The following is a 14,472-nucleotide window of genomic DNA, read 5'->3' on the forward strand; positions in this document are numbered from 1 at the left end:
CAAAAAGATTCATAAAATTGTTTTTGTGACCTGTTTCAGAGCCAAATAAAGCACTAGACAGACTGAGTGGTGGCTTTTCAATGATTTGGCTTGGAATTCAAGGAGAATATTTGACAGAAAATAAAAAAAGAAAAATTGGGCATAGACTTCGGAAGTTGGTGAAAATGGTCAAGGTCATTGGAATAACTTAATACAGTTAAAAAATCTGTAAAAAATCTTAAGGAGCTTTGCAAAATGAGAAATACATTTTCAGGAGGAGAGGTCACTAATTTTAGTTTATAGAAGAATCTGTAACAGCATGAATTAAGTGCCCTTTTTTGTAGTATCATATACTAGAGCATGCAGGATTTAAAACCTTCCTGAGCCAGGCTTTATTTCAGAACCACAGTGCTAAATAGCCATCAGTAATCACACTCACCTCTCCGTAAATCTCATACTTTTTGACAATAAGTAGGCTTGGTGTTCAGAGAGGCCTCTGGCAGCTGATTTCACAGTTGAATGTTCTGCTTTGTGAAAAGCAACTTGTTGCTCTTTCAGGCCTATTGTCTAATGCTTATTTTTTTACTGATGAGTAAAGAGTGTTGCTCAAACATAGGAATTCTTGGCCTTGGACATTTTCTACAGGATTTAATCTTTCAGTCTGGCCCCTTAGGCAACATGTTTGCTAAGTTTGTTTTAGCCTTGCTTTGAAAATTTACGCTTTTAGTTGTAGGATGAAAAAAATATCTTCCTATGGGGGAAGTAGGTTTTAACTTTAACTTATATTTAAACAGTATTTTCAGAATGCAGAAAAAAGTTTGGTAGAATTGCTGTCTTAAATCCTTTGCAAAGCACTGTGCTTTGAGTTATTCCATGCATCTCATTTTCCAATCTTCACATTTAGGAAGATTAATGGGAAGGTTTTTCTTTAATATAGTTCGCAATCTGATCAAATTTCCATCTCTGACTCCCTCAGATTGTGGGGCCCAGTTTGTGAGAACAATAGCAGTACACAGGACTGACTCCTCTAATCTTTCCTTAGAGGAGGACCTCAAGAATACAGACTGGGAGAAGATATCAACCTGTGACTGGGTCTTTGGGTTCATGAGTAGCTTTCCTTTAGTTTTGTCACCACAGCTGACAGTATGGTCTTCAGGCAAGGTCTTTTACTTACACTGAGCGTCTACATCTAAGTTATTTACTTAGAGTTTCTTTAGGGTGACTATTGGACAGTAGAATTTTCTTAAGAACTGTTTTAGTGTTATTCTCTCCTGTAATACAATGACATAAGTTACACATCTACAGATGTGTAGAGCTGGGAGGAGCATTAGGATTAAATAGAGCTAGATGACTGCCTAGCTGATTTTCACCTAATGAACTAGGAACTCTCCAACAGCAGGAATGCTGGTTTTTCTAGATATGCCACCTGAGTGTTTAGTTATTCTTTCAAGCTTGGTTTCCCTGGTGTCTAATGTAAGTCTTCAGTATGTGTAATCAACATATTCCAGTCTTAATCACAGTTCCCTGTGGACATTTTGAGATACTTGCATTCCTTGCTACTAGTCCTCTCTCTTTAATAGGGATAACAATAGCTATTCAGCCTTTCTTATAGATTAAGTCTTTTAGTCTTCTTGCAATCCTCTGGAATCTCTCCCATTTGTGTACTTTACAGTTTATTGCCAGAGACTAGACAATATTTTAGCTAGAGGATTCATCAGCTCCAAGTAGAGCAGAATAATTATCCTCCCTATATTACAGAGATATTCTGTCACAAATAATCCATGTAAATAGCAGTTTTGAAAGCATCCAGTCCTAGACTGCCACCACTTCTATTTACTCCCAAAACTATTACTGTCACCTCTTTCCTCCTTGCCTACCATAAACTTCCATCACAGCACATTTCTTTACTGCTTACCTTTTATCAATTTTAAATCTTCTTTCTTGAACTGAAGTCATTTGTCAGAGTCAGTTTTGCAGAACCACCCTTTTCTTCAAAGAATAGAAAGGAAAACAAAGTACTCCATTTCTCTGAATGTCAGGAAACCTGAGTGCCTTATGAGGCCCTGGGCTAATGAGGCTGCCCAGGTGTAATGAATCTAGGCTGAGTGTTCTCCCCTCAGCCTTTGGCTGCCTGCTGATGCAGACTGCTGTAGTGTGATACAGATAAGAGTAGTTCTTTTCACAACAGCACTGCCTTACTTGTACTAATTGCATGGTTGCTGTAAGCCCCTGAAAAGCATCTAGGCATTTATTCCATGGGAAGCATACTTACCATCTCTGTATTTGATTACGCCTTCCTAAGTGTAGTTATTTTCATTTTGTTAGTTTCTCCAAAGCGAGATGGTTTTGAATCTTGCCCTTCAAAGTGTTTGCCTTTGCCAAAAGTAAACTGTGAATTATAGATATCCTTGTTACTTCATCATCCAAGCAGATAATGCAGGTGTCAAATGCCGTTTCATTAATGATTGGCTCTGCATGACCTCAGCTGGGGTACCTTCTCAGTTTTATTGCAAACTGCTGCTAACTCTTAATATTGTTTCAGAGGATGGTGCCCTCCATTTCCCAGTGATTGCATCTAGGTTGTGCTTCCCTGGCTTGTTTGTGAAAGGAAGCAATGCTGTGGATGGGGAGACATCACAAACATTGCAGTTCAAAATATGAAGCTTTCTCAGAATGCTGCTTAATGACTGATGTTATTTTAATCAAGGGGTAATGCAGGTGTTCCAGAGAAACCCGTGCAGCCAAATTCCTGAACCTACTCCATGGTTTGGAAATACTAATTCTATTGTGCATCTACCTGTGCATCTTCTCTTCTGGAATACAAAATCAGTGTTGCAGTAGAAGAGTAAACTCAGTACCTAATACTTACTTTTAGTTCTTTTTCACATTAGTGCCATTTCATTTTTAGCAAAGCATTCCAGATGCTGACAGTGTTAGAGCAATCTGTCCTTTCTTGTAAATCAGATCTCAGGACCTGATGGCACCTCTACCAATAGTTACAAACATCTACATTTACACTTTAGCATGATTTGGTCAACAATTCTTATTAAATTTGTTCTCAAGTAAATTTGTAGTAATGTCATAAGCAAGCTTGTATGTTATCCATTGTAGTCAATAGAATTTTAGTACACAAAGGAGCTGAGCTGACCAATAACTGTCTTTATCCTGTCCCATTTTTATCCAGATTGTGTAGCTGTAACTCTTCAGGAATGTTCCTTTCACTACCAACATAGATCCAGTCATATAAGTTGTGTGCATGTAACTTCTACTCAGAGGTGTAGATAGCAGCATTTGAGACTAGCATTCGAAAACTAGGAAACATTAGGATTAAACTTATCTATAAAATCTCACTTTTTTGCCCATGTGTGATGCAACTTTTAATTACAGGAATGTGCATTTTCAAGTCGATATTGCTCACAGAACAAAGCTATTAATTTGTGGTTTAATTTGGGGTGCAAATTTTATTGCACATCATGGAAATTCTACTTAATAGTTATCAATATACATATATTCATGTATATATATGGGGCTCAGGTTGACTAACTGCAGCATATGAAAGCTCATGAAATGCTATGATTTTACATAGTACTTAGCTATTGTAATGGACATTATTACCCCTTTGTAGCCCTTTTTAAAGCTAGGAAACTGGAACCTAGAAATGTCAGTACTTCTTGGGACTTCTGATTCTTATTCTTTTACTTCCTTTTTGTAAGTATGTCATGCCTCTTTTGTCAGCTGCGACGCTTTGGAACATCTTTGGTTTTGTTTTAATTTACACTCTAAAATCTGCCCTGAAGTAAAAGTAATTGTCATACTAAACCTAGATAAGCTGCTTTCCAGTTCTCTCTCTGCCTGTCCTCCTCCCCCCTTGCCTGTGTACCACAGAGAAGCTTGTGGCCTCTTTTGTTGCCAGTGCTTCAAAGCTGAAGGCAGCTTTTACTGTGAAATAGAATACAGATTTTGCAAGTACAAATAGTTTTGAGATTGACTTGTGCACCACTTACCTCCTGAAACATGGGTTGCAGAAAACAATGCTGAGGTAATCCTAAGAAAGGGTTCACTCCTTGCTGCTGTTCCAGTCTCTTTGCCATCTGGCCATGCTGCTCTGCCTGCTCGGCTCTGGTGTATGATCCCAGGGATAAATGATGCTCTTCATTTTGTGGCTAATCAGACTAGAACGTCATTAGCTCTTGAGATCAACAGACTGAACCACTGAATGCTCAATCATTTGCACATGATGTTATTCCCCAAAGGGAATCATAAAGCACCGTCTTGGATACAAGTATTTTAAATTATAGCGCAGTACTGGTACAGTAAGTAAAACTCCTTTTCTCTCCCTCTCCTTACTCTACAATGACTGAGATTTTGCTGGCTTCTCTGCAGATTTGTTCTTTACATTTAATGCCAGACTCTTGCATGCTGAAAGTCTCTCTAATTCTCTAATTCTAGGCCTTTGTGTACCTACCTAGCCTCATATTGAGAGTTATCTCATTATTTCCCTCCCCTTTATTATAGATTAAGGAGTAAATGTTCTAAAGGGAATTATCTTTGCCTGCTTCTCCCTTCTTTCATATTTCTGCTCATTTTCCTCAATTTCTGACAAATTTGATTGCTCATTTTTCCCTTGAGTTGTAAGACTTTCAATCTGTCTTACACTTTCCAAGCACTTTTTTCAGCTAAATAGAACATTATTACAGAAATCCTCTGGATTCACTCCTGTTATCCCAAATAACTGTGCCACTGTTTAATAAAGCTCTGATGCATGTACCTATCTTTAAGAACAAGAAGTGTTTCTTCAATTTTAAGATAAAACCTAAAAGCTCAGCTATGCACTGATGCAAGGTGGAGTTGGAACAGGCTCCCTCCCACTTGCCTACCCTCCCCTGCAGACATCAAGTTTTGATGAGCTGGACATAGAGATTTCTTGCATTTGGTACATTTTTAGGTGATACAGAGGGACAAGGGGAGAGTCTCTTCCAGAATTTTGGAAACAAAAAAAAAGCCTCATTTGGTATCCTTTTTTTCTGAATACAGATGGCCAGTTATGTGTAAAGAAACAAAACTGGGATAAAAAGAATACTTTCAAATGTAAAACCAGAAAAAGTTGCACTTGTTACTAATTAAGAGCTATAGGCTTTTCAGATTCAGGTCTTCTTACATCTTCTCTTTCCTTTCTATTGCAGCACAGGTCTTGTATCTATAAAAATTGTGCAGATTATGATAGCTACCCTAGTAATAATTATTTGTGATGACTGAAAACTAGGGATTTTAAAATATCAATCTAAATCTAGTTGATAGAGTACACTCACTGTAGCTCACTGTAACAGCATTGGTGCATAGAATGGCCTTTGTGTCCTTTTCTCCAAGTTTCTCTAAGAAGAACCTGATCTAAATGATTACGACTCATGTGGTTGGATCAATTTGTATACATACTTAGGGGACAGAAGAACAAGTCTGAGCCATCAGATATTACTAGAGATGATCTGTCTCCAGTCAGCTTGCTTCTATGTGTCTGTAGCAATTTGAACTGAGACTCTCTAATACATAATCAGCATATGGAAAGAAATATTTTATATTTAAATTGTATAACATAAATATTCTATGTTTTGAAATACCACACTAAATTATTGAAACATTCACAATACCCACTGTTTTTAATGATATTTTTAAAACACTTGTTAGAGTCGATTTATATGCCAGCAGCCAAAGAAGGTGATATTCTGTGTCCAGATTGATCTGTGACACAGCATTGCTCTGGCTCACTATGTCATCTTATCTGTTCATATCTACAGATGAAAATGGATTATACTCTTTGGAGTGGGCCATAACATTAATGATAAACAAAGATTAATTTTGATTCAGTTTAAGATTCATTGTGTCTGGATGCAGGGGGTAATGCTCTTACATCCATGATTTTTGATCCACTGTAGCTATAAGCTCCTGCTGCTTCCTGAATCAATTCCACTCACTTGCTTTGCCTTTGAAAACATTTCTGCTGCACCTTGGCTATTTTTGCACATTTGTATGCAGACATATTTGCCCTTTGTTGTGTTATGCTCATTGATGCTCAATTGATTGCTACATTTCTTTTGGGTTCTAGCTCTACCAGAAGCTATTCTCATGCAGTTAAAAATGTAGGAAGTGTAGTCACTTGATGGGAGCTGTTACAAAAGGACTTTCACTGCAGTCAGTATTGTTATTATCATAACATTGCTTGCTCAAACAGCTAAAAATTATTTACCAGCCTGGTGAAGGTGATACAAGCAACATCTCTGAAGACCTTTTCTATTTATGTTTCTGTTATTGTGTTGCCTAAGCATTCCTAGGCAGCATTCTTTTACAGTGCGAGTTAGATTATGTAGTAAATAGCCAAGTGTGATGTGTGGTTTTGCTGTGACACAGGTCTGCTTTTCTGTATGTGACCAGGAAGGGACTATTTACTTCCCTCTGTATAGTTCTCTGTTGTGGTTGCCCTCAATTTCTGAATAACATTTCTAAATTCTTTGATTTACTAAATGTGGGTCTTTCACAATTTAAGATAATACAGCCTTTGGGACACAGAAGAGTCACAGTAGTTGTATTTCATTTCTGCACCTGTTGGTTATGTTGTTTTCCATTAGAAAAATACTTGTAATAAGGTTCTGTGTCCATCATGAGAAAAAAAAAGGTAATAAATTATAAAGTTTCTATAGACAGTCACATAATGAATTTTGAAGTACACTGCTGAGTGGGCAGTGTTGTATGGGAAGTAAAATTCAGATACTCTACATTATTTTTTTCAAGCTTGTTGATGAATTCAGACTGAACTGCCTGTAAAATGATGTGCCTCCCTGAGGCATGCTGAGACTAACACAGCCCCTTGCTATGAAGAAGCTCCTGTGAAGAAAATTAACTCTATCTCACCCAAAACCAGCCCAGTAGTTTAAATTGGTTGCTTAGTTTTATTCTCCTTAACTTCTATTCTCATTCTTCAAGTACCCTTTACAAAATTCAGCTGCCAGTGGAAAAAGAAGTTTCCAACAGTAAAAGCCTGATTGACCATGGGAGTGTATTACCTTGGAGAAATCTGAAGGAAAACATCAGCTTTAGTATATAAGATCATGAAAAGTAGAACTCTGACAGTGCAGAATAAAGTGTATTTTAATAAAGATATTAGAGTGTTAAGACTTCTATGTGTAAATACTAGAAGTACCTAGTGAAGTGAACACAAAAGATTTTTAATGGTGTGAAGGGCCTCCTAGGGGGGACTCTAGCTGTGTAAGAGTTCAGGTAAATGAAAACAAAATAAAATTAGAAAATCCAGAAATGAAAAAGGAATGAATTTAGACTCTGATTGGTTTGTTCTTTCCATAGAATATATTAATCTAGTGAGTATCTGTCCTCTGTGTTAGTTCTAGAAGGTTAAATGTGCAGTGGTATGTCAACCATTTGGGAAGTTACCAATAATCAAAAAAAGCATATGAACACCAGTAAAGAAGTTACTGGGATTTGTACCATTAAATAATTTTTCTTTCAAAATTTTATCTCAATACTGGATTATTTAGGAATGATCTTCAAAGAAGTAAGAACATATTTGTACCTCTTTCTTTATAATGAATACAAAGAAAATACATTTTTAGTCTCTTAAATAGACATCTGAAATAAGGCTGTACAAAACTTGAAGGCTATCTAGAAACAAATCCAATTATGGCTAAAGCACTTGAGAAAGTGAAAGCTGATTTAATTACTTCTTTCAAAAGAAAATTACATCTTTCAGCTTTCTATTATTAGAACCCGACATTTATTTTTATCACTCTAAAAAAAGAACAAGCTTGGAAGAGAAGCTCTCTTCATGGAATTCACACTCGAATCTTTATACTCAAGCCGAAAATTTGATTTCTTAAACAAAATTATGATTCTCAAGAAAACAAGCCAGAAAAAATGCTTTGCGATAGATGGTATTTGTATTTTTAGATATGGGATTAGAAAATACTAATTTAAGCATTAGAAAGACCGAAGTGGGCATGATTGTTATTTCATTATCTTTAGAAAAAAGTCATCCTTATTGCTGAACATGCATAAAAATAACAGCAGGCTTTTCTTAATGCAGTGGAAATATGCTATTATGGCATTAAAGAAGTTGGAAGTGATGAAGTCACATTTCCATTTAATTTAAGCGTTCTGGAGCTGTTTTAGGAGTGAACTCAGCTTTACACACAGCTGTGCATTTTCAGGCCAGCTAAACACACTCCCATGGCTCTTGCTGCTGCTCAGGTGAGACCTACCTGCTAGGGAAAGGGCTAAAGGACAGATAAGAGGCTAGACATAAGGTTTTGCCCCATGCAAATAAGTTTCAGATGTTTGCTCAAATCGTGTTTGCCTCCTTGGAACAGCAGTGCTTCCTGTGAATACATTTGGCTTAGCTCCTGAATATAAAATTGAGTTTGATAACCACTCACCCTATGGGTGCATTTCTCAGGAAATTAAACTGGAATCTTAAAAAGTTCATGCGTCTATATTAAAACCTGAGAGTGGCAGATAGTCATTACACAGAAGAAACTTGAAAATATTTTCAGATTTAGTTGTGTATCACCCTAATGGAATAAATTAATTTCTTCTTGGGTGGAATTGTAGGAGAGTAAGCAGAAGAAAAAGAAGTTCTACTCTTACCTTAAAAATGTGTCAAATAGATACTGCTTGTCTAAGGAAGTATCACCCAATTAATCCCACTGTTTTTGATGAGAAGTATGAAATACTGTGAAGATATTTGTGAAGACTAATAGCCTTAGTTTGGTAAAATACCCTTTTTCTAGTATTTGAACAATTAAAATGTTATTTAAAATCTATTATATCCTCATCAGACACTGGCTTCTTTTGGCCAGTGATTTTTAAGATATCTTAATTCTAACATGAAACATGGATGGCTGGGAGGTCTGAGCAAGGGGGAAATTAACAGTGAGGAAGGGAAGTAAACTGAAATGGTGGAAATGATGAAAGAGAGAATATTTGTGTGAAATAACTATTTGTGAATTATTGAGCAGAGGGTCTTGTCTCCAGATAGGATCAAACACTTATTCTACTGCCAAGTAGAATGTAGGTAACCTTTGAGAAATGAAACCTTAATATGTATGTTGTGGTTGTGCCCTATAATCTAAGTATTCTTGGATTACATTAAATATTTTTGTTTTATTTGTCAGTTTGCCTGTTGAAGACTTATCTAAATTAAATTCATTTTGGGCAAAGTGATTTTTTTTAATTGGGCCTTGCTGCTGCTTACTACCTAAATCTGGCATAGACAATAGCAGAAACTCTTCTGCTTTTGAGGGAAGGGTGTAATCATGACAGGCTGCTACAGAATTGTGCTAGATACTTAGAAATGTGAATACTATTACTGACTTAGTGAACACAACTGCTGAGGCTAAAAAATTAGATTCTAACCATGTATTTTGAATTTGAATCAATAATGCTGAAGGCTTTTTCTTCTTGAAATACTTCTGTGTTTATAATGTAGATAATTATCACATTAGAAGAATAGTTAATTATTAATTCTTTTGAAAGTATTAGGATGACAACTTTGTGAAATTTATGTATTTTTCAAAAGTATTGGGGTTTTTTTTTGGTGGTGATTTGAAGTACGTGCAAAAATTATAAATGGAGTAACATTAGCAAAAGGATGTCAACTCTCTTAGTAGTCCAGTGGAGATAACAATCATGATTTTTTGAAGTTATTCTCTGTATGACTCACCCATCCTTCAAAGCATAGAAAAAGCTATTTCAGTCAAATGATGAAGATAATACGATGCTTTATTGGTGTTTGAACCATAGAAGGCCTTTTAATATTTTGTTGGGCTGCACATGGTAAATCTAATATTATTTAAATTATAAAGCAAAGCAAGAGATATGTTACATAGAATTATTATTTTTGTTATTTTTATGATTAATCATAACAATAATTGTGGTTATGATTATTTTTACCAGTAATTTTATAACTGTGTCCTTTTCCTGTATAGGGAGTTGGTGTCTCAGTCCATGGCCATTTTCGAGTTGCTACAGAAAAGACTGTTTTTGCCATGCCAGAAACAGCAATAGGTAAGTATTTTAAGAAATTATCAAATGTTAACTTGTTTAGGGTTTCACTGTCTGTGTAGTCAGTGTGAAATGTCTGTGACTGAATGCTTTGGTGGTAGGGAAAGAAATTTAAAAGGGAACTGGAGATGCCCGTATATGGAAAGTACTTTCTGTTAAATTATCAAAACTTATCTGTATTCTGGGAGTTGATCATTGAGCCTCTTGACTGTGGAGACTGACACAAAGGCTGTCAGCAGAAAACTTTTTAAAAATAACTGAGTCTTGCTTCAGATGGGGACAGATAAAGTCTTAAGCTCCCAGTGCAGGTACACCAGCTTTACATTGGGAACTCGGTATGAGTCAAATTGGGTGTACCACAAGCTGCTCTGCAATGTTACTGAGACAGATTTTGGAATTCCAGCTTTTCTTGTAGAGATTATTAATGTGGACCCATTACAACTGTGCACAGATTGTGCCTAGGCAAGATCACAGTGTCTTCAGTGTCACCTTTTTTTGTTTCAAACAGCAACATGTACCTTGTTTTCTAATGTTTGATCCTACAGTTTGTCAATTCTGAGAGGTACAAAAAAGAAATATATCCCAGAGCTACATAAAGATACAGGTATGGCCCAAGAAAAACGAGTCATATTAAAGGGAACTCTCCTGATGCGACTGTCAAGCACAATAAAATATAAAAAAACACCCAAATACAAGCAAGCTCATTACCATTTTAATTCCTGGGAGAAATATTAGTACAATTCCTGCTAGCTGATAAATGTAATGTAATTTTTCTGAACAAGTAAAGTTGGGATGAAAAAAACCAAAAACTACTTCAGCCCTCCAAGGATTGTTTTATTGCTGAGGAAAAGCTTAGTAAACTAAACTTAAGCTTTAATACAACATGAGTTTTCTAAGCTTTGAAGTTAATAATCAGTTGTTGTATATGAAAACCATTTGAAGTAAACAATTTGTATTTTTTGAACTAAACAGAGGTTCATTGCTGTATGAAATGACTCTAATAATAAAAGCACTTTCACTTTCTTCAAAGGTGAAGATATGAGTAGTTTTATATTAACAAGAACTATATACTTTACACAGATTTATTGTGTTGACAAGGAGTTATTTAAACAAAAATAGACTGTGAAGACATGAAGGAAAAGCTTAGAACTTGCTTAGGAAAGAAAGTAATTAAACCCCTTTTAGGATCACTTAGAAATAAAACCACTGAAATCTGTTTGGATTTAAAGGCTTAGCTGTTTTGATCTCTGTGGGGTGTGTTTAAAATGTCTGGTTCTCTAGATACTGTATTAATTTCTTTTTTTCATGTGCTCACTTATTTCAGTAGGCATGACACCTTTGCTGTGAAGTGAAAACAAAGCATTCATTCAGCTGCTCTGTTTTCACACAATTATTCTGCATTTGTACAGCACCATAAATAAAAGGATGTAGATAAATATGCCATTTAGCAAATAGAAAGAAAATGCAGTTCTAGACTGTAGGAGTTCTATATAGATAAGATAAAGCATTGAAAAGCAGCACAGAAGTAGGAAGGTGTGGAAAAACCACTGGTGGGGAGAGCAAAGGATGAAAGAATAAGGTATGGGCTTTGAGGTGTTGTTACTCTAATAATGGATACTCTCTTGCATATCTCTGCTAAGTTTTTAGCTCTCTAGAAGTCAATACTAATAAATTCCCAACCCCCTGTGCCAGACAAGGTAAGAATGTGGCAGCACTGCCTTTCTTCTGCTTGGCATATGCAGAGTTGCACCTTTGGGATTACAGCAGCTGTGTCAGGGCACAGGCTGCAAGTCAGCAGTACAGGCATAGGCTCATGGCCTGGGCAGCCCAGCAGTAACACAGCTCTTCTCTTATTTCACTGGGAAATCGGGAAATGATTGCTGAATGCTAACTAAAAACCAAAAATCAGGTATGGAATGCATTAAGACAACCCCAGCAGCAAAGAGAAACATATGGGAAGTGCTATGGAGAGAAAAGTAATCTGTAGAACATGGACAAGAGGAGAAAAAACAAGAGAAAAAGGAAGACAGGAACATTGAAAAGGATGCAGTAGAAGCTATAGCAGACTATGCAACCAAGTAAGTTTAAAGTGGATTAGGAAGACCTTCGCTAATCCTGTTTGTAAATTCCTTAATTAAAGAAACCTTCATTCAATTTAGGTTTATTTGACTCTAAAGCTACTTAACCTAATCAACTTCACAGTTTTTGTAGAACTGATTTCCTATGTATGGCCAAGTGGAAGGACACTATGGATCCCAGTAGAAAGATGTTTTTCCTCTGGAAATGTGCTGGAGTGTAGGGGGAGCAGTAGTCCAGCATTAGTATTATTTTAACTACAGCAGAAAGAAAAAAAAATGTTGCTGTTGTTGTTCTGGTGGATGGAGAGAATAATGTAATTGCCTTTTTGCTTTGGAGGGCATTTTTAAGATAGGTTTTACTTTCAAATGAGGTTGGGTTTGGTTTTTTTATTGCAGTAGAAGGATATCCGAGGGGAGACAGATGAATAGAAACATGAAGTCTTGTAATCACTGTTGTGATAGCTCAAGCTGAGAAGGTAAAATGTAGAATAGACTTTGAGAATGTGAGTACAGATAAAAAAAAGGTAAGTGGTGAATTTGAGTTAATACAGCTCAGGGCTTTTAAAGGGTATCGGCAAGGCATTCCGGATTTCAGAAGAGTTGTATGTCTCAGTAGCCTGGGAGATGAGGAATAAATCAATTAATGACAGCACACACATCAGTGGGAATAGAATACTACAGCTGTAACTGATAGGAAGTGACTCCTAAACCCAACCTTTTGATGTATTAGAAGCAGCAGAACAAAAAAAAGACCAAGAGGGAGCCAGCAGAGAAAAGCTGAGTTGGGTTAGATATGAAGATTATTAAGAGGGAAACACTAAACAGCAGTTTCTTCTTCTGGAAGAAACCTCCCCTTATTCCATCCAAGGCGGGGGACTATTCAGGGAGCACTAATTTCTCAATGTCTCAAAATACTTGGAATATGGTCTTTCTATAACATATACATTGACTTTTGTGAACAAAAGTAATTACATGTGAGTGAAAAATTACCATCTGCTATCAGAACCCCATTTAAACTCCTTATGAATTTTCCCAGTTATTACCTCTTCTTTGACAACTATCTTACAAGTTTCTTATTGCTCATTTGTATTCTATTTATTTTCATGATTCATTCTCTGAAGTGGAAAAAAAAAACCCACAACACCTTTAATTTCTTTAAAAGACTTTCAGTTTCATGAATGCACTATTGGTGTGATTTCAAGGTAGTAACTGGACCCTGCTTCTATGCATTCAGATTTCTGAAACCAAGACTAAATACTGAATCAATCTCAATACTGAAATCAATAGCTAAACTAAAGTTTTCTCAAGTTTAAGTATGTTTAAAAAGATATTTAAATTTATTTTTGGTGAGCAATTTGTATAACAGAAGGTAGATACTTTCCAGTACAGATTTTAAAAGTATTTAAAACTCTAGTTACAGCTTTAAATTATTTTAAAATTTACCCTAATCTGTAGATTTTAAAAAGTATATAAGAGAGTTACTAAACTCTGGAGAGATTAATATTATTTTTTAATATTAGCTTAGTCACAATCCTGGCAAAGGGCCAAGTACTAAGTCAGCATCTTGTGCCTCCACTTTCAGGAAGACCCTGGCCATATTGTTGAACTATTATTGAATTCTCAGCCCCCAGATTTGTTCAAACTAAGCTGTGCAAGAGGCACTGCATTAGTGTTTAATATTTTTATCATAATAAAAGATTTCAGTGAAAAAGCAGCATCCAGTTTGAGCTTGCACAAATTATTTCACAATTCTTTGAGTCACTTCTATTTCCTTTCTGAGAACACACTTGATTTTTCAAGCACCTAAAATTGTCTGAAGTTGTTGGCAAGTAGAATAAATATTCTTCTTTGGTATATGTTTGCAAAGTATGTGCCAGTAGGAAGGATGAAGTTTGGAAAGTGTTCAAGAGTTTGCTTTTAGGAAGGGTTTTGATGCCAGAAATGTCAAGTCAAGTCAAGGAGAAATTTGGGCAAGGTTGCTGTGCCTCTGTAAGGAAGATGAAAGCGAGACAAGAAAAAATTGCTGCTAGTGATGATTAGTACAAGAGCTCCTCCCTTCACTTTTGTTTTGTGTTGTTTATTGCAGGCCTTTTCCCCGATGTAGGTGGAGGGTATTTCTTGCCAAGGCTCTCAGGAAAGCTTGGCTATTACCTCGCGCTGACAGGATGCAGGCTGAAGGGAAGGGACGTGCTCAGAGTTGGCATCGCTACGCATTTTGTAGAATCTGAGAAGGTAACGTGCCAACAGTGCTGGCCAGGGCACAGCCCACAGCCACACTGAGAGCTTTGGGGTTTCAGCACCCCAATACCCTGCTACCAACACAGGTGTCTGCAGAGGTGCACTTACGTGA

General features: G+C 36.4%; 1 protein-coding gene across 5 annotated transcripts in view; it reads left to right on the plus strand.

Annotated features, from left to right (window-relative positions):
- HIBCH (3-hydroxyisobutyryl-CoA hydrolase) overlaps positions 1-14,472 on the plus strand; it is a 38,684-nt gene that overhangs the window by 8,551 nt on the left and 15,661 nt on the right. For all 5 annotated transcript variants that reach the window (XM_085585305.1, XM_085585308.1, XM_085585307.1 and 2 more), the window contains 2 exons: positions 9,969-10,047; positions 14,209-14,354. In XM_085585305.1, the coding sequence (XP_085441431.1) occupies positions 9,969-10,047; positions 14,209-14,354 (225 nt within the window). The remainder of the gene's footprint in view (positions 1-9,968; positions 10,048-14,208; positions 14,355-14,472) is intronic.

This window comes from Lonchura striata, chromosome 7, assembly GCF_050655825.1.
Source record: "Lonchura striata isolate lonStrDom1 chromosome 7, ASM5065582v1, whole genome shotgun sequence".
NCBI lineage: Eukaryota > Metazoa > Chordata > Aves > Passeriformes > Estrildidae > Lonchura > Lonchura striata.